Raw genomic sequence first — 21,104 nt, 5'->3', positions numbered from 1 at the left:
ACTACAGAGCAGGACGGATTGTAGGGTAGCAAACATCGTCGGAAAACAAGTTTTCAACACTGCAGGTTACCTGGGTGTAATGTTTTTAAGCTAAAAAGAAACATGGTCTGACTCCTACCTAACTATATACAGAGTAACTGAAGGTTAAATGCAGCTAATATGTCCTGTTTTAAGCCAGGCACTTCCACCTCCGCTCCGCTGCATCTCAGCCACCATTGCTCTGGCAGCAACGGTGCTGGAGCCAGAGTTGGGGAGTGGCAAGCTGGAACAAACCCCATTTTGGAGGGGGGTATCTATACTTTTGTTGTTGAAATGTTACGTCTCAACCAAGTACTGTATGCTTTTTATATTTTTAGTAGTGTGTCACAAAAACAGCAAATATTGTCAAAAAAAGTAAGAAATCTTTGGGGGTGCTTTGATTCATTCAAAAATGGGCTAAAATCGCCCCTGAGCTGAGGTATTGACATCAGCAGGTCATCAGACTGATGTGACCTCAGTAACGGCAACTTTTTTACTGTAAAAAAGTACTCCGTGGGGGTTCAAGCGATCCCTGGCAATCCCAAAATGTGACCTCAGCAGAGTGCACACCATCAACTGGCCAGTCAGGGCTAGAAGAACTGCAGGTCTGAGCATGTCCAGAACAGCAAACACTAGCCTTCCTGCAGGTATGCAATCAGAGCAATCAGTGAAGATCATCAGAGTTTTATCCTGCTCAGACATCACACTCCTCTGTAACCGCAGCCATTTTTATTTCACTTCTACTTGAACTGATCATAGTACAGTATTTTACTACTATAAAGTACTACACAATACAAGTACAGCCCTGGTGTACTTGTAGTACAGTACAGTTCTGGTAACAGTCACCCGTTCTCCACTCACTTCCTGTTTTTGAGCCGCTCGTGAGACTCACCTGAAGCTCGGCTCAGGACACAACAGGAGACGGTCGCTGCTTCACATTGTACCTGAACAGATGTACTGGTTTAAACCTCTGATCAGATCACACCTTCTGTTACTCTAAATGATGAGCTCTTTATAATGACATCACTGACACAAACAAACAACCACAGCGTTTATGTAAAAGCACTGCATTAGTTTCCTGTCTCTTAGACATATGAAAGCAGATGTTTCTGTCACCTGTCCCAGGGTTACCCACAGGTAGGACTCACACCTGTCCAGCTTCGCTTTCATTGGCTGTCTGTGTGGTTCAAACTCAATGTTTCCATTCAAAGTAAGATCAGAAGCTGCTCGTAGTTTGTTCACAGGTCCAGCAGAGGGCACTCTCATCCCACTCTACATAATAGTCCAACCTGCTAATACCAACTTTTATTTATTTTATTAATTTAATTCTGACTGACTCTCTTTCCCATGATGCACCACTACTACCAATCCTGTGATTCCTCAATCTGCCAAACCCCGCTGTACACTCTTGTTTACCTGTCCAGGTGTGGAGGCAGAGCAGGCAACAGATGTTCAGTCAGACCCTCAGTTTAAATAAAGTTTGTGTTACCCTATTCTGATATGAGTATCACCTGAAACATACAGGTGCTGGTTCTGTACTCTGAGTACTTTTGCCCCTTTAGTCAAGTAAAGTTGTACTTGTCCCTTAAATACCGTAGTGTGTACCTGTGCCACCTCAGGCTGTAACATACCTGGACATGATGTATTTAACTGGTTTGTGTTTGATGTGTGTGACGTTCACAGGTTGACTCACAGCAAATAAACAAGGACGGCTGTGCCACAGGTAAATTTATATTGAAAACTTTATAAAGCAGTGACGTTACAGAAACACCTGAGCTGCTGGTGATAGGAGCAGTGAAATCATTAAAAATGATCGGCTCTTCTTCTCCTTTAAATTTGGGATTTTGTGTGAACTCGTCTAAGGGTCTAGAGTTTGGAGCAGGACAGGAAGTAGCTGTTCCTCAGCACACAGAGCAGCATCCTCTGGCTGAACTCGTACATGTACGGTCCACTGTACAAGTAGAAGAAACCTGCGGGACACACGTCACCTGTTAGTGCTGCATTACAACCCAAGGACCCTAAAAACAGCTGGACAGATGCTCACCTCTGTACTACAGAGCTGCTGTCACTCCGGAGCTCATTTCCAGGAAGGTCTCATCCACTTGTTTGGGGTTTCCGTCATCCATGTCAACCCTGGCCTCGTCATAGCTGGAAGAGAAATGGGATTAGGCAGGTGGAACATCTGTGACGCTACCTGCTATTCTCCAGGTGTGACCTGAACACACCTGTAGTAACTGCTGCCTACAAAGAAAATAGTCTTCCTGGTCTGTGGGTCATGGAGGGCGGCATCCACCTTCTCCACTGCCGTGGGTGGACAGAAGCTGGGTATGGATTTAGGATACCCGGTCACGAGGGCATAGCCGCTGAACGCCCACACGCGGTGACCTGTAAACAGACGTGAAGAGGACTTCAGAGCGGACCTGTGTGAGGGAGGGATGAAGCGTGCTTCAGCAGATGGACACCGATGTTTAAAAAGAAGGACTCTCGTACGCAGTGTCGATGCTAACTGGAGCATCGGGCCAGAAGTTTGTGATGAGAGCCTGCTGAGGGGTCACAAGCTAGGGTGGCTACGGCAGAAGAACCTGACCACACTCAAACGATCATCTCAGCACCACAGTGGAGAAGAACGCTCCGCGTGGATTTGTTTTACTTACCTGCCCTTGAAGAAGAGCATGTCTCCTAGCAGCGTGGCGACAGTGTCCAAAACCAGCGTCAAGTCGCAGGCGTCAGGCGTGACGGGCGCCATAGGGCCAGGCTCGACGGGGTCATCATTTGGACCTGGAGGTCATTTCATCAATGTGACATCACAAACAAGCTAGTGCACAAGTTCACTTAATCAAATAATGACTCAACATTTTTAGGCCCATCTAGTCTCACAATGGCAGAGCAAGTCTAAACTTTGTAATAAAATACCTCCAAGTTAGCCAAGGTTAATTCACTCCATAATACGGCCCCGAAAAAGTACAGTGTACTTACAATGTAAGGTTATATTGGGGGTTTTTTCCACAAAATTACCAAAAACATCAGCTGGACTTGAACTTAGTTTAATTATGTAGTTGTTCCTTGTACAAATCTGACTTGTTACCATCTTATTCTAGCGTGTCTGTTATTTAATTATTTATAGATAAATATAATTAATTGCATCCATTCCATAAAATTACAGGGGAATTAGGCCCTTAGTTGTAGACTGTGTTGTAGAGTGTTACCACAAGTTCTGGTCAAATTGAAAGTTTTTCATTGATAAAGGAAGAAGTGAAGACTCACTGTAAAGGGACTGGATACCTTTAACATCATCCCAGGGCAGAACAAAGGTGTCCAGGTTACTGTACGAGTACATTGAATACTTGAGAGCGCCAGGGTCATCAGAGTGAGACAAGCCCAGAGAGTGACCAAACTCATGAGCAGCGACCAAGAACAGAACGTAGCCTAGAGCAAAAACTCAGAACCACAGGTCACAGTTTAAGGTAGTCAGGTCACATCCTGAGCAGTAATCAGGAACAAAGTCACAGAGTCATCTGTGTTTGAGCGGAACATGAAGGTTTCATCATCATCAAAATGGGCATCTCCTCCAATCCCAGGGCCCTGGCCAAAGGTGTGGGCGAGAGTGCCATCAGGGCCATCAAAGGGGCTGCCGTCACCATGACCTGTTGGATGGTAATCAGGGTAGACTAAACACACACACCAAAGACTGCATTGGTCTGTATGGGATAATATTACTGTGTGCTTTGTGGACTCACCACTGCGGCTGAAGGAGATCATGATGTCAGCAATGCTGCCATAGATTCTTCTGAACCTCGGGGGCGTGACTTTGCACCCGCAGAGCTTTCTCTATGGAGTCATCCACCTTCGCCACAGACATGTCAAGTGTATAGTTCTCAATCCTGCCAGACAGGAACATGCTGAAGAATATCATTGGATAGATTCAGGAGTCACAAGTTCTGTGTTTGGATCACTCACCTGTACGTGATTCTGTTCTTCTGCCATTTAAAGCTGCTTCCAGAAGTGGAGAAACTGGCCATGTTTGCATCTGGAACACCGCAGCGGGGCTTCTTCATTAGTGCCAAGGTGTCAGCGTCCAGAGTCCCAGTAATCTGGAGACCAAAGAACATCTGCATCTCAGCCAGCTTCTTGATCAGTGGGCCACTCCTCCATCTGACAGCAGGACAGGTTGAAGAACGTCTTCAGGTAGCTCTGCAGGAAAGAACTGGTCAGACATTCATCTGCACGTACAAGCTGCAGAAAGGAGGACACGTACCTTTGCCAAACTTGCATCTTTCTCGAAGAGCTGAGATATCGGCACACAGTAAACTGTGAGTGCCAGGCCCAGCAGAGCACTCAGGCACAAAGTCTTCATGCTTCCTCATGTCTCAGGCTGGTGGAGGAGAAGCTCTTATATATGCTACAGGCTGGAGGAGCTGAGTGACTACCTGCTGTCACCAAGGAAGCGCTCCTTTTATGGATCACAGAGGAAATCTGGCTTTGATCACATCACGCATACATATTGCCACATCCGAACTGCGGTTTATGGGGAAAATCTTCATGAGAAAAATCACATTAGTAAGTTCTCTACATGGACAATCATCAGCCTTCAGTGCACTCTCCTTATTTTTTTGTCCTCCACAGGAAATCAAAGTGTTGTTGATGGATTAATGACTAGATTAGACCTCAGGGTGAAGTCAGAGTTACTCTTTTCCAAAGATACAATGAAAACTACTCAAATCTTCAAGGAAGAACACTTTCCTCTGACAATTCTTACTTTAGGCAGATTAGATTTATAGTTCGTATTTTTACGTTAGTTTTAGTCGGTTTCCAGGACAGGCTTCTGTTTACCAATCACGCCGTGTTACAATGTGTGAAATAATGACACAGCCATGTGTGAATCTTTGAAGAGCTACCCAGAAGTACCCGGAGGACCATTTGTCCGAGACCCCTGCAGGAAGGTGATTCCACTGATGGGGTGGTATAGGACACACTGAGGCTCATTGAAAGCACCATCTCACCTGAAAACAGTCTATCAGAGGTTCAGCACATCTGATGGACTGGTACAGGAAACCCACAGCACTGGAACCACCATGGAACCAGCACGAGTGTGTTGGGGTTACTGGGCATTCTGGGTTGTGGAAAAAGCTTTGAGCGGTCAAAAAACCCACAAACAAAAACAGGTGTGAATTCTGTACAACCTCTGTCTGATTTAAAGTACAAAGCTCCCCACTATACAAACCACAGGATTACATAGAAGTACCATTACACCACTGTAAGATAAGCTAAAAAAGAAAAGTGATGTATTGAATTGAATCCAAGCTCCAGGGGCTGGGATTCAATTAATTACATTTTATCTATGTAGCTCCAAATCACAACAACAGTCCCTTTACATTGTAAGGTAGAGTCCCTGCAATAATACAGAGGAATCCCACAATCCTGTTGAAAGGGAGCTTTTCCTTCCCACTGTCACAGAACCCCTATGACAGTGGGAAGGAAAAGCTCCCTTTTAATAGGAAGAAACCTCTAGCAGAACCCATCTGAGGGAGGGGTGAACATTTGCTCCTGATAGAGGGCGCCTCTGTTTACTAAACATAATAAAATACAGGGCTAGTGTTACATCAGGCTTTTCTGGGTTACAACATTTTCGTCTTTTTTCCTGTGAAGTTTGTTGAACTACACGATTGATCGATGAGAAACAGTCGAGCTGATGACAGCAGGAGGTGTGTAAGTGTGTATTACAGCAACACTTTAGGAGAAGTGAGCGTGCTCCACACTGGTTCTGTGTGTGAACCTGTGAGAATCTGTAAAGAAGATTTAAAAACTTAGATTACATCCTCACAGACCACATTCACTCAGTCACTACTGACCCTGCTGCAGTCCACACCTTCAAAACAAAGGTCAGCGTGCACAGCTTTTATTTTGAAGCAGGGAGAAATGTGTTTTCTTCATTGACGGCATGTGAATGTATATTTGCTAAATCAAAGAACTGCTGAGATCTGAACCCCTGATTCAACTTCCTGTTTTCTAAAGAGGAACTCGGTGCATGTAACACATAATCCAAAGTTTATCCCACACTATATAAACTGTTGAAACATGTACAGTCTCATGGATGAAAAACATTTTTCACAGGGTAAAATCAAATTTACTCCCCCAAAGTTTTTAAATGCCCTGCACATATGAGAGCACAATGTCTTCCAGTCCAGCCACTGGTAGATTTCTCACTATCAGCTCCTCCTATCTGCTGGACATGCCGTGCAGGGCCTGTGCTTCCATGATGGTTCTGCATCTCACTCCTCTTCATTATCAGGTGTCTACTCCTTGAGGTGCTAACTACGTGATCAGTTGTGGCCATCTTCCTGAGGTACACATTGGGTATTTGTTGTTTCATCCTGGTTAGTGGCTCTGACACTCACTAGTCCTTGGCCTCCTTCCTTCTTATAACCCTCTCCCACTAGTACCTACTCGGCTCAATTGTAAATTTGTGGACCACAAGGTTCAGTACTTAGTCCTTTACTTTTATACTGTATTTAAATTAATTATAGAATGTCTTGATTTAAATTGTATATTGTTTCCTGCTGATACCACTGTTTTTGTCAGCGAGGAAATCCTGGATCAGCTCCTGGATACTGTAAAGGTATAAAAACTGTTTCTTATAAATGGGTTTGTTAAGAGATTTTTACATTTACTTACTTTGATAACCTTTATTTTGCTTAAGTATAATTTCTTGTGAAAACATGATGTGCCTGCAACCTACAGATTAAGGAACAGAAGCATGCGTGAGGAAGTTACAAAGTCACACACGCTCAGGCAGAGACAGTTCCAACCTGAAGCTGATATGACAAAAGATACTAGTTCCTCTTGTCTTATGGATAACGGCCATTCATGCGATAACCATATCTAGAGATGTTTTTCTATTACGTATGCTCCACCTAGAGATGCTGTGTAATCTATTCTCTGCTATAAAATAAAGAACGGACTGAGGCCTGCCTTGCCACGCAGTAAGCCTCGCCCATGTACATGCCATAACTTGAGTTTGTGTTTCTTGCTTCTCTAAGGTTTTTTCCTTTGACAGGGTTGTTTTAAAATTTAAGAACATCCACTATCCATTTGGAAATCAACCAATAAATCATAATAGTAAATTCAGCGTAAACAATGTTGAAACTGATAATGGATCAAAAAATAAAGTTCTTAACTGTATTGTTTGATTGCAAATGAAGTTGCTCCCCCCCCCCCCCCGAAACACATCTTAACAAAGTTTTCCAAAAAAAACCACTTTATTACACAAAGTCACAGGACTTGTAAATATGGATTGTCTTTACAAACTGTACTGGCTTATAGCTCCATACTTGGTCTATAAGCCAGACGTCACACGTTTACTGCTTATGTCCAGAGTGGGTTTGCAGATGGTTTATCAAGTATCTTTTATGAGTAAAGGCCTTTGCACACTGACCACAGCTGAACAGTTTAACCCCACTGTGGGTGAGCTGATGTCTCCGTAGGTTAGTAATCAGCGTAAAGGCCTTTCCACACTGACCACAGCTGAATGGTTTAATTCCACTGTGGAGGAGCTGATGATTTTTTAAATCACCCTTCTGACTAAAACACTTTCCACACTGATCGCAGCTGAATGGTTTAACCCCACTGTGGGTGAACTGGTGTCTTTTCAATTCACCCATCTCAGTAAAGGCCTTTCCACACTCCCCACAGACAAATGCTTTAACCCCACTGTGGATGAGCTGATGTCTTTTTAAACTACTATGGCAAACAAAACCTTTTCCACACTCCTCACAGCTGAAAGGCTTAACGTCACTGTGGGTGAACTGGTGTGTTTTTAAATCACCCCTGCTAGTGAAACACTTTCCACACTGATCACACTTGAATGGTTTAACCCCACTGTGGATCAGCTGGTGTTTCTTTAAGCTCCCACCAAAAGCAAAACCCTTTCCACACTGCTCACAGGTGAATGCTGTAATTCCACTGTGGATGAGCTCGTGTGTTTTTAATTTACTCGGGCAAGTAAAAGACTTTCCACACTCCTCACAGGTGAATGGTTTAACCCAACTGTGGACGAACTGGTGTCTTTTCAAATCACCCTTCTCTGTAAAAGCCTTTCCACACTCGCTGCAGACAAATGCTTTAATTCCACTGTGGGTGACCTGGTGTCGTTTTAATTTACTAATGCAAGTGAACGCCTTTCCACACTGATCACAGATGTATGGTTTAACTCCACTGTGAGTGAGCTGATGACTGTTTAAATCATTCATCTCATTAAAACTCCTTCCACACTGACCACAGCAGAATGGTTTAACCCCACTGTGGATGAGCTGGTGTCTCCGTAACTTACTAACGCAGGTAAAACCCCTTCCACAGTGGTCACAGCTGAATGGCTTAATCCCACTGTGGACGAAGTGATGCCGTTTTAAATCACTCTTCTGAATAAAAGACCTCCCACACTGCTCACAGCTGAATGGTTTAACCCCACTGTGGACGAGCTGGTGCTTTTTTAAATCACTCGACTGAGTAAAACCCTTTCCACACTGGTCACAGCTGAATGGTTTAATTCCACTGTGACTGAACTGGTGTGATTTTAGGTTAGAAATGCAATTAAAACCCTTTCCACACTGCTCACAGCTGAAGGGTCTGTCCCCACTGTGGATGTGTTGGTGTCTTCTGAGGTGGTCCATCTTGGTGAAAGCCTTTCCACAGACGTCACAACGATGCACTCTGTTTCCCTTTGCAGCTGGTGGGTGAGCTTTGTCAGGCCCACTGCAGTGCTGAGGTCTCTGCCCATTTTCGCCTCTTTGTTCCTGTAGTGACAGAAACTAATCGGTGAACCTGCAGTCCTGAGACAATGTCACTGAATTCATGTTAGCATATGTGTATGAACCTGTCTCCTCACCTCTTGTGGAGAATCAATTTCTAAACTCTTCCTTTGCTCCTCCATCTCCTCCTGTTAATCGGGATAGAAAAGATCCTCATTGATAATCAAACACAATCCAAACACTTGCTGGCAGTTACCTTTAGACCATAAAGATATTGAAATCTATAACTGCATGTTTTTATTTAACATGAATGCATTACTCATGGGCATTGATGAATTGTCAATTTGCATATCAGCAAGCCTGTTGTTAGGCAGTGGTGTGTCGATCTCCAGGGCCAGCACCCCTCCACAGGAGGCCGGCAGGATGAAAGACCCAAATGCAAGACTCATGGGAAACCAAGGCTACGTCTACACTAATCCGCATAAATTTGAAAACTTAAAACACTCCGCGTCCACACTATTGTTTTCAATCATTTCTGAACAGTTGTTCATCCACACTGAAACAACTGAAAACACTTACTTTGCTGTACTGCGCATACGTGAAACGCAAGACGATTCGACCTGCGTTATTTCTGTCTGCCATTTATTTACTTTCCGGCTCTTTGAAACGTTGCGGAAAAATGTTGAGGAAAAGTATCAAGTTTTTTAAATGGACTAACAATGAGGTGGACTTGTTGCTGCAAGTACCACAAAAGTACAAAGTTGCAAAAGTGAGTGAGAATTAAAGAATTTGAAGAAAAGCTATCTGGAGCATGTCCGAACTGATATTAATCTTTAATATGGCTGTCAAAATTGAGAGCAAACAAAATAACTGCTGTACGATGCCATCCGCCATCTTGGTTGAATTGGTCACATGAATGCATCACATGACTAAAATTCATCATCCTTTTCAAAAAGCCTGCGTTTTCACAGGCCAAAAATGTGTTTTCAAATGTATCCACTTTGGAGAGCGTTTTCAAAAAGCTCAGTTTTCCTTGACCAAAAACACCGTCTCAGTGTGGACAGAAGGCCAAAATGGACAGAAAAAGATGTGTTTTCAAACGAAAAATGTATTAGTGTGCACATGGCCCAAGGAGTAACTCAGGGAGGCAGCTTTAGTGGCTGTACAAAACTCAAACATTAACACAAGAAAACTGACCGAAAACTAGAAACAATGAACTACACGAGGAACTGGGAAAGTCGAACTGGGAATCACAAGACCCACGGAGGAAACACACAGCACTGTGAGGGAACATGATGGTGCGACGCGACAACATACAGAGGACAACACAGGAACGGAACCAGAAGAAAAACCAAATAGTCCAGGAGGCTGCGGCAGTGCAGACACAGTTCAGGGGCTGACCACGTGGAAAGCGGTAGAGGCGAGGGCGAAGTGGGTCTGGAGGCCAACCACGTGGAAAGCAGCAACGGTGTACTGGAAGCAGCTCCGGAGGCCAACTGCAGGAAGAGGCGACAACACCACAGTTTAGGAGGCCACCATTGATGGCAAAGATCCTTGGCCAACAGATCCTGAGTACGACGACGGCAAAGGAGGGCCTTTTCTGGAACCCCATGAAGAAGATGATGGAGACAAAGAGCTTCAGGTGGCTTGGATGGCAGCCATCGTTGGTGTGGTTTGGTGGATTGCGGGCATCGATGTAGTTTGGTGAATGGCCAGAATCGGTGTGATTTGGTGGATGGACGAGGATGTGCAGGCCGAATCGGACATGGACATATCCAAAGAACAACACTAAACACTGGGTCACCAATCCAGGACCATGTCAGGTACAGTAAAATCAAAATGAACCGACCCAAAATGCCTCGAGGAGCTCCAATGTATGCTCTGTCGAGTGCCCTCTCATCTCCATCTGTCCTCCATGGATATCCAGTCTAGCATTGCAGCTATCGATTATTTTAGTAATCGATTATTCCATTGAGTAATCGAGTAAGAAATACTTTTGTGTCGTTGATGAGCAATAATAAATAAATAATATTAAAAGAGAAAAAATACAGGTCTTTCAAAATTAACTGCTCATTGGCTTCCAGTTTAAAAAACTGCAGTGTTTTCTGTTTCACCCTTCATGTGTTTCATTTTCAAAAAAACCCCAAAACCCATTGAACTGAGGTTTACTGCAGATGTTTCTCTGTGCAAAACAAACGGCGATGGGTGGAGCAGCTGGAGAGTTCGCTTTTCTTCACCTCAGTTTGTTGATCAGGCGCTGTGATGAGGGACTCCCGCTCGGTTGTTCCCAGTCAAGGTTTTAATGGTCGTTACAGGAGCAGCTGCTTCTGTGCCCGTGTCATCATCACTGCTGCTGTTGTGTTATCAGTGTTTTTGTTTAAAACTGGGGGCTGTGTGGGCCTGATGTGGTTACACTTTATATACACGCGCTGCTCCTAAATACATTTCTATTGCCGGTTTGTTTGTATTCGCCCATGTGGGTGAAACATGTTTACATCATTTAATGCTACAGAGCCATCCATTAAATGAAGCGTCAAAGAATTTCTGTGGAGAATTTTTGTACTCCACTTATTCGAAGTACTCAATGAATCGTTGCAGCCCTAATCCAATCACTCTGTTCACATGAGATCCAGCGATATCGAGCTACACCCTATCATCCACTGCATCTTGCTTTGAGTGCTCAGATAGAGTAGAAAAGCGCTATATAAGAACCAGTCCATTTACCATTTACCATCTCCAACCTTTCACCCACGTTGAACTAAGGCAAAGCTTATTTCATTTCATGTCTTCATGTCATTTTAGCACAATCCACTTTAAACCAGTTAAAGGAACACTTTCTCAGTATTTTACTCAGTAAAACTGTTTTATGAAATCATACATTTTTAAAGTCAGACATCAGTGTGTCCCGTGTGTCCGAAACGTTTCTCCCACTGAAAACGTCTAGATGAACAGAATCAATTCTCTGAGGTCAGCGACCTGAGAGAGGAGTGCTGAGATGAAGGTGGCTCACTTTATATCACAGACAACTGACTGGCAGATATTTGAGAATGCAGCTAATGGCAACATCATTGAACTCACAGACTCTGTCATTGGATATATTGATAAATGCATAGACGATATCATCACCAAAACCACCGTCTGCAAATATCCAAATCAGAAACTCTAGGTAAATAAAGACAATCATACTAAGCTCAAGGTGCGAACCTCTCCCTTTAACTCAGGGGATCCTGATGCATATAAAGACAACAAGGAGCAGATCCTCTACCCTCAGAAGGACAGTGAGGCTGTAACTGCATCCCAGGCCAGGTTCTCAGAGCGTGCTCCGACCAGCTGGCAGGGGTGTTCACCAACATCTTAAACCTCTTCCTGAAACAGTCACTGGTCCCCACATCCCTCAAAACATCCACTATCATTCTTGTCCCAAAGAAATCAGTGGTCTCCTGTCTGAATGACTACCGTCCTGTTGCACTGACATCCTCATTATGAAGTGCCTCGAGTGGCTGGTTAAATGTCACATCTGCTCCTCCCTCTCTGACACGCTGGACCCTCTTCAGTTCGCCTTTTGAACAAACAGAGCCACAGAGGATGCCATCGCCCTGACAATGCACACTGACCTTATTCACCTGGAAAAAGGGAATACATATGCAAGAATGCTCTTCATCGATTACGGCTTGGCTTTTAACACCATCATCCCCTCAAAACTTGCCTCGAAGCTCATCGACCTTGGACTGGCAACACCCATCTGCAGATGGATTCTAAACTTCCTCACAAACAGGCCCCAGGTTGTGAGAGCGGGTAAGCACACCTCCTCATCACTCAACCTAAACACAGGAACACCACAGGGATACGTGCTTAGCCCCCTCCTTTATTCCCTGTTCACACACGACTGTGTCGCTAAACGTAAGTCCAACACCATTATCAAGTTTGCGGATGACACAGCCATCATAGGCCTCATCACAGACAACGATGAGATGGCCTATCGCAGGGGTGGGCACCGAGGGCCGGTGTCCCTGCAGGTTTTCCATGTGTCCTTGAACCAACACAGCTGATTTAAATGGCTAAATTATCTCCTCAACACGTCCTGATGTTCTCCAGAGGCCTGGTAACGAACTAATCATGTGATTCAGGTGTGTTGACCCAAGGTGAGATCTAAAACCTGCAGGGACACCGGCCCTCGGGGCCTGGAATTGCCCACCCCTGGCCTATCGGGAGGAGGTGATGGCGCTGTACAAGTGTTGTCTGGAAAATAACCTGACTCTCAACATCAGCAAAACAAGCAAAATGATAGTGGACTACCAGAAACAACCAGTCAGGAAACACCAGCCCATCTACATCAATGGTGTTGAGGTTGAAAGGATCAGCAACTTCAAATTCCTTGAAGTCAACATCACTGAGGATCTCTCCTGGACCCTTCACACAGACACTGCTATCAGGAAAGCTTGCGAGTGACTCTACTTCCTGAGGAGGCTGAGGAAGTTTGGCATGAACGCCAACATCACCTCAAATACAGGTGTGAGATGGAGACCTTGCTGAGGAGCTGCATTACAGTTTGGTACGGAAGCTGCTCTGCCAGCAGCTGAAAATCACTACAGAGGGTGGTGAAGGCAGCAGAGCACATCACTGGCATGAGGCTTCCTGTCATTCAAGACATTTATCTGCAGCGGTGCCTCCGTAAAGCACACAGCATCATCAAGGTCCACAGCCACCCAGCTCATCAGCAGTTCTCCTTGTTACCATCTGGCAGACGTTAGTCTGTCTGCTCAGACTACAAGACTTAAAAACTCTTTTTACCATCGAGCCATACGACACCTGAACCACCATTCACACACTACACACCACAGGATGCACACAGAAGCTGTCCTAAAGCTGCTCAAGTACATTCTACATTCTGCACTATTCACTCACTTTATCAGTGTTAAAATAAAAAATAAAAACAAATTCTCCGTACTGTACTGTACTGTACTGTACTAACTGCCACTTTTAATCTTGTACTGCTCAAATCTGTACTGCTGCTCACTCCTGAAACTTTATCTTATGTGCAATTATGTTGTTTCCACACTTGAAGAGGGAATGCCAGGAATCCTGTACCTTGTAAACAGATTCTCAGAGAGTTCAAATTATTACATAAATAGAAAAAAATCAGCTCTGTAGCAAATCTAAAAACAAACAAAAACACACCAAAATGGAAACTATAAGTCATCCTAACATCCTCAGACACACTAACATAATCATATAAATCACATTACGTAACAAATGCCTATTATTAAAATATAATAATGAGTTATAATTGCCTATTTCAATTATCCCAGCTCATCCAACATCCACATGGTTTAATTCTCTGGGTTGATTAATAATAATAATAATGATGATTTTTTCCTGCCAAAAATGAAACTGACAACACTACAAAATCACACAAAGTCTTAAAGGAGGACTTGAAACACCGGACCTTAGAGCTACTTCCTGACCAACCTATCGGCCCCACAGAGCAAACTCAGCCCTGGACAGACATTGAACAACAAGCATGCAAACAAAGTAAGAGGCAAACACACACAAACGTGACTGAGGTCATGTAAAAGAAGAGTGTGTGCGCCACGTGGGTGAACATGTGGTCACTGGGAACAAAGAGCATGCTCAGTGGGAGCCTTCAGTCACACTGAGGGTGAATTAAACAAACGCTGTGACCGTGGATGGTAAAGCTTCCAGGAAGGTTATCAGTTAGCATGCAGGACCAAACGTTAGCCACTGACTGTGAAATACAGCAACCCGCACACTGCGGTCATCAGGGTTAAAGGTCACATTCACACTGAGCCGTGCGTGCATATATTAGACCTGTGCTGTGGTGGTGTGTTACCGTCTTTCTGCAGAGCTGGATCCTGTCGGTTGGTGCAGGAAGCCTCACAGTCCTTTGTTAGCAGAGGGAGCACCGTGTGCTAACGGTTGGTGCTGCTGGTGCTCACTGACCGCGGTCAAGTGCAGCTGAGAGCAGACTCAATCAGCTCTGCAGGCTGTGCATAAAGCTGCAGGAGCCAAAGCAGTGCTGTCGCCTCAGAGGCTGGACAGAAAGCAACAGGAAGGACAGGTTTCAGCTGGATCGGGGGTGAGCCTAGTGTCAGGTTACAAGCCTTTATCTGTAAGAGCGAGGTTCAGTCCACAGCTCTCAGTCTGTGGTCGTCCTCATGGAGTCTCCAAATAGTGATCCAGACTTCCTGCTGGATTAAAGGAAGAGGGGGTCGGGGTAGAGAGGGGCACACGTCCCACATCTCTGGCTCCAAATGTGATCTTGCGCTCCCCTGGGGGGTTCAGAGCAGCCATCATTAGCATTACCCTGGCTTCTTTTGTCCACATTTAGCATGGAAACGGTGACCATTCAGAGAGCTCTCCCAGCCCCCACAGGAGGACCACAAGCACGTCACAGACCTGACGGTGTCCTCTCTCTGGAACAACACCGCTCATCCACAGTAATCATGAAACAGCACACAGGGAACACTGTTTTCCAGCTTTCACGTGACGGTGATGTTTCTATCAGGTCTCAGTGATCCAGTGTGAAACAATCCTGCGCCCCACACAGCTGGACTGAGTCTGCTTATTTAACAAGCAGTGATACAGATGTTTACCTGCCTCGAAGCCAGCCTGGACCATCTACTGTCCAAGTTAGAAACATGACTCGAAGGGCATTCCAGTTTAAAATTCCTGCTCAAAAGTTGAAATTTTCCAAGTTTCTTCTTGAACTGGAATGCAGCACAACAGACAAACACTCCCACGTCTTTGCCGGTCTGTCAAACCTTCCCTCCCTCGGATTTCCAGCAGTGATCAGTAAATTTCATGTGAGAGCTGTGCTAGTTTAACCTTTGTCCCATCGTGCTGTGAAGTTCCACTCACTGGAACATTTTAATAATAAATGACACAAATGTGTGCAGACTGAACATGACACAGACATGAACCGTGTGGTTCATGAACAATCATGTGTCACCTGCACGTGTGTGGATTCACTGTCCTCAGGTGTGTCCGTCTCCCTCTCCTGGTATTTGTTGTTGAGCTTGGTGAACGTGAGGACTTACTCAGAGCGCTGTTAACAGTAATAATCACTTCCACGTGTGAGCACAGTGATAAAAATCTGAATGTCTTTGCATGTGGGCGAGTTATAAGAATATATGAAAAGACCACTGTTGTCTCATTATTCTGCAGAGGGCGCTGCAGTGCTGCAGTCCTTACAGCCAGGTTATGCTTGGGTTATGGTTGTGTTGTGTTGGACTGCACACGCTGGAGGAGACCCAGTGTGAAAGTCGACCTGTTGCCATCGGGAAACTCCGCCTCTTCTTTGAACTGAGGCCCTTCTGCTGGCTCAGCAGCTCTGGCACTATTTAACCACATTGGCCAGCAGCCGTTTGACACCCAGCTCCATTGTTCCACTGAAGGAAAAAGCACCCCAGACCATTATGGCGTCCCCTCCACTGTGGGGTGTAGAAATATCTCAGGTGGGATCTGCTTGTCATGCCAGTAACCTTGGAAACCATCAGGACCATCAAGGTTACATTTGTTCTCATCAGAGAATCAAACTTTCTTCCACTTTCCAGTTTCCCTTGTTTGGTCCAAACGGTCAGTTCTGTGACGATCAAGGAGACGAGGCCTTTGAAGACGTTTTTTGTTTTTGAAGCCCTTCAGTGTCAGATGTTGTCTGATGGTTCTGGGGCTGCAGTCAGCACCAGTAACAGCCTTAATTTGGGTTGAGGATCGTCCAGTGTCCTGACACACAGCCAACTGGATCTTCCGGCTCAATGCTGGTGAAGTTGTTGTGGGTCTACCACTTGACTTTTTTGTCCGTAACGTCAGGATCATTTAAGAAATTCCAAATGTCCGTCTCACTGCGTTCCACCTCAGCAGCGATGGCGTGCTGTGAGAGACCCTGCTTATGCAGTTCAAAAACCCGACCAAGTTCAAAAAGGGAACGTTTTTTACCTTTGCCATCAAACGCCATAACAGTGTGACTACCTGACAGAAAATGACAATGAATCCACATTTTTGCACAGATCTGGCCTTTTGAAGGCATGTGGTCATAACTTTGATCAGCTGTAAAACAGCCTGTTTCAGTTTCAGTGTTGTTTTCAATAAAAAATGTTTTGTCTCACTCCCATTTCTTCTTGTTGCATGTTGAAGCTCTACTTGGAACTTTGTTAAGATCCAACCATGCAAAATAGGATTTTTTTTGCCATTTTTCAAGCAGTCTTAAACTTTTGATCAGAACTGTATTTTTCTGACAGGAGACCCTGAACAGCCTGACTGAAGCCTGTGTGCAGCAGAGGGAGGAAGATTCCCACGATGGCTACGTAGTCTCCTGGCTGGGCAAGACGTGTGTTTGTAGGTGTGAATGGCTGTCTATGTGTTAGCCCTGCGACAGACTGGCGACTTGTCCATGATCGCCTTCCTCTTGCCCTAAAACAGCTGGGATAGGCTCCGGCCCCCCGCAACCCTGAAAACGATATGTGGAACTAACGGATGAACTAGAGCAGGGGTGTCCAAACTTTTTTCACTGAGGGCCACATACATAAAAATATAGGAGGGGCTGGGCCACTTACTAGAAATTAGGTATATAACCTTAACTGTAGTGTATTAAAGTTAGAAAAATCACTTAAAAGTGGTCAAATGTGTTATATTGTTGAATATAATTAAAGACAAAACTGCCTTCATCACAGCTTTCCATAAATGGATCTTTATTAATTTATTCAGAAAAAGCTTTGGTAGCTCATTCTCAGAACAGCAGCAGATTTCTTCTTGGACAGAAGATTTACAGCACAGAGAAAAAAAACAATAAAGGGAAAATGGGACGGGTACATTTCAAGCTTGTTATTTAAGTTCTTAGGCTTAGCAACACACCTATTAACGTTCGTTTGAAACGATTATCAGCATTAACAGACTGAACTGGACTTAATAACAGGAGTGCATATAATTTTAGTAAATTATTCTGGTGAGTATCAGCTGCGCTGGGTATGTAAATCGGGCCATCCAGCTGCGGTGCTGGTCCGACGCCACTCGTGCCAAAAATCCGGACAAATGTCACTTGATCAAGGAGCAGATCTGCATCAGATGAGATCAGCTGACTTTGCGTGTGCGTGCGCTGTGCACAGCGGTGTGTACTCTGTGTGTTAACAAGAAAAACGCATATAAGAAAGTGGTGCGCAAAAGCAGGGTAGTGACAGAATTGATGCGCATTATTGATATTTGAAGCATGTGTACCTGCACATGCATGCTTATTAACACACGGGTACTGTGGAATATATTTTTTACTCACCTAAAGTGCTCGTGCTCTCGTCCACTCCCTGCAAAAAAAATTAGCAGCTGTGCGGTGTCTGTGGCAACGGTGCTCGGCTCGCATGCGATGGAGTAAAAATCAAAAGCACAGCTTTATCAGACAGTTGCAGTTTAATGTTGGCTGACAGTCTTCAGTGCGTCGCACAACTGTACTTCTGGACATGCTGACGTCGTTGAAGTCCTGCACTTTTTCCGGGCACATTATTTCGGTGACTTTAACGAGGCATGTTTTATGAGGTCTCCATCTGAAAAAGGCTCGCCATGTCTTGCGATGAGTTGGGCGACCTCATAGCTGCTATTGGAGCCTTTTCCTGGACAATTTGAGCACGAAACAAATACTGTTGCTGACCCTGCAGGACAGCTAGCATTTGCTTTAATTTCTGCTCTCGCTCAGCACCAGTGTAGGATGCATAGGCCTGATGTTTGGTTTCATAATGACGTCATACATTATACTATTTCATAACTGCCACAGTTTCAGTGCAGATCAAACAGACACACTTCCCCTTGAATTCTTTAAAGAAATATTCACTCTCCCACCGTGTCTGAAATTTTCTGCATTCACTTTCTACCTTTTGCTTCTTTGGTTCTGCCATGTTTAGTAACTTGGGGTAAATTTCTTCTGTGATTGTCCTTTTTGGTGGAGCAACTGCCTTGCTACAGAGCCACCATAGAGAGCATCCTAACGTACGGCATAACAACATGGTATGCAGGGTGCTCAGCTGCAGACAGGAAAGTACTGCAGAGGGTCATCAACACAGCCCAGAAGATCACTGGCTGCTCTCTGCCCAGCCTGGAGGTCATTGCAAACTCTAGGTACCTCAGCAGAGCTGGCAATATCATCAAGGACCATTCTCACCCCAGCAATCAACTGTTTGAACTATTACCGTCAGGCCGACGATACAGGTCACATAAAACCAGGACAAACAGATTCAGGGATAGCTTCTTTCCCAGAGCTATCACCGTTGTAAATAAGCACAAAAACAATTGAACCTGCTTAGCCATACCATACTGTCACTGTCATTATATTATGCTGCTATTCATACTGTCATACTGTCATTATATAAATGCTGCTATCCTGTAAATATCATACTTACTTTTGTTTGAGTACTTACGTTTGTTTTATTGTACCTTTTATATTTTACATTTATATTTATTATTGCATTTTGCACCAAGGGAGTGGCACTCCAATTTCGTTGTACCCTGTACAATGACAATAAAGGCTATTCTATTCTATTCTATTCTATTCTATTCTTGAGCAACAGTAGCTCCCCCTGGTGTTAAAACTAAGAAGTGCAATACACTTAAGCAAAAGTTGAAGTGCGGGCCATATTCTATTCTATTTATAAAATTACTTGAGGGCCAATTAAACATGGACCGTGGGCCGGACTTTGGACACCCCTGAACTAGAGTATTGGAACATGTTTTTAAGGTGAAATGAGGACAGGTCTTCTGTTTATGTGTGTGTAAAATTCAGTGGGCTGTATGTAACCCATATCAACTACGCAATGTCACATGACCCACGTTAGCTCACTGGAGTCCCTCTCCTGATTTGCAGCTTCCACGTCGCGGCAAGTATGAAAACCGGCTTTCATACTTGCCGCGACGTGGGATACTTCCGGGTTCGACTCATGCTGTGGCTGTAAGCGTATGGCGTTGAGCACGGCATTGGAAAACAAAACATTTTCTCTTCTCAGTTTGATTATTAAATCTTATCACCCCAGCGGTAAGTGTCCTTAATTTCTAACGAAAGTAACCCTGTTAGTTGTCATTAGCGGGTCTGTTGTTTCTGCGTTTAAAAAATACTTTGTTCGGCGGCGTTCCCACCGCAAGCAGAACTCCAGTTCAAAAACAGCTGTTTTTGAACACTTTCATTTATTTAAGTACTTAAATGGGCTCTCTTTGAAACAAAGTACAATTGACTGATTGTTGTTATGTGTTGCCTTGAATTCGGCTATGCTATCTGTTAGACAGTTGTTGTTTTTTTCATTGTCGTTTTTGTATTTGTTTGTAGTAAACGCTACTTGAATGTATAGATGAAGCTACGTAGCCAAAAGGATTGATGATTTAAATATTGTACCTTTGTGAAATATGATACGATGTTGATGTTGATGATGATTCACACTGTTGCATAGAACTGTAGAAAAATGGATTTGTTTACCGGTAAACTGAATTGAACATGACATACTAATGGACTCTTTTTTTTTTTTTTTTTTTCTTTTCTTTTTAAAAAAAAAATTATTTAGACAATTGAAGAACAAGTATACATAGTGATGTAGGATATAGAAAGGGTATAAAAAAATTCCACAGCTTGCAGTATCTTGAACTAATGGACATTTTTCTGGCCTACAGGTCAGGGGGTTTTGTCGTCACACTGAAACTGTTCTTCATATTGAAATGGCAAGCCGGTAGGACCATTCTTTTCCCCTCTTTTCACCCCTTTTGCCGTCTTTGGATTACAGACATAATTTTTCCCATACATGAAACTGCACCCTAAGGAGGAATTCCTGAACTGAACCTTAAAAGAAACGTTAAAAAGACCAAAAGGACTCTTAACAAAAGACTCTTGCACAGAGAATCAAAACACTAATTGATTAATTAATTGTGGTACATTTATGTTATGTTATGTTATGTTATGTTATGTTTTGTATTTATTATTTTATTCCATTCCCCCATTTATTCAATATATTTTTGGTTTTCCTAAACAAAAGTTTGCAGTCTCTGGTCTCGTCATTCACACCATCTGGGCTCCATAAAGAACTATTTCTTCTGCACGTCAGTCAGTAAACTCACCCAATGCAATAAAACTAGCCCTTAAATAACTTTGCGTTACATGTAGACTGAAGGTAAACAAGAAGTCTGTTTTCTGTGCCATTCATGCTGTACCTGAAGGTCAGAGGTGATGCACATCCGGGTGTTCCACCTGTGCTCCTTCCTGTGCCTGCATTAGCTATCTCTCTCTGTCATGGACGTGCTGATCCGAGTGTCTTTGCACAAACTCACCTGCAGGTATGTAAACGAGGATGTAAATCAGCTCTG

At 44.0% G+C, this 21,104-nt stretch overlaps 1 protein-coding gene and 1 pseudogene across 3 annotated transcripts; both read right to left on the bottom strand.

Moving 5' to 3' along the window:
- Window positions 1–1,742: 1,742 nt before the first annotated feature.
- LOC116317017 lies at window positions 1,743–4,385 on the bottom strand (annotated as a pseudogene).
- Window positions 4,384–21,093, bottom strand: LOC116317004 (gastrula zinc finger protein XlCGF26.1-like). Of its 3 annotated transcripts, none has more exons than XM_039598670.1 (3): window positions 14,592–15,535; window positions 8,900–8,950; window positions 4,384–8,807 (listed from the first exon to the last, which is right to left on the bottom strand). In XM_039598670.1, exons 2-3 carry the CDS (start codon window positions 8,942–8,944, stop codon window positions 7,374–7,376), a joined length of 1,479 nt encoding a protein of 492 aa, XP_039454604.1. In that variant the 5' UTR covers window positions 8,945–8,950; window positions 14,592–15,535; the 3' UTR covers window positions 4,384–7,373. The 3 variants fall into 3 exon arrangements, with proteins under 3 accessions (XP_039454604.1, XP_031591517.1, XP_039454602.1); XM_031735657.2 differs by having other exon boundaries at window positions 4,385–8,807; window positions 14,614–15,533; XM_039598668.1 differs by lacking the exon at window positions 14,592–15,535 and adding an exon at window positions 20,952–21,093 and having other exon boundaries at window positions 7,336–8,807.
- Between the last annotated feature and the right edge of the window lie 11 nt (window positions 21,094–21,104).

This window comes from Oreochromis aureus, linkage group 15, assembly GCF_013358895.1.
Source record: "Oreochromis aureus strain Israel breed Guangdong linkage group 15, ZZ_aureus, whole genome shotgun sequence".
NCBI classification, from domain to species: Eukaryota; Metazoa; Chordata; class Actinopteri; order Cichliformes; family Cichlidae; genus Oreochromis; species Oreochromis aureus.
This window is presented reverse-complemented; position numbering and strand designations above follow the sequence as displayed.

Coding starts and splice junctions, on each gene's coding strand:
- LOC116317004 (XM_039598668.1), bottom strand. CDS start 20,975: ATGTGCATCACCTCTGACCTTCAG. Junction 8,951..20,951: donor GCATCACCTCTGACCTTCAG/GTACAGCATGAA, acceptor CCCGATTAACAG/GAGGAGATGGAGGAGCAAAG. Junction 8,808..8,899: donor AAATTGATTCTCCACAAGAG/GTGAGGAGACAG, acceptor CTGTCACTACAG/GAACAAAGAGGCGAAAATGG.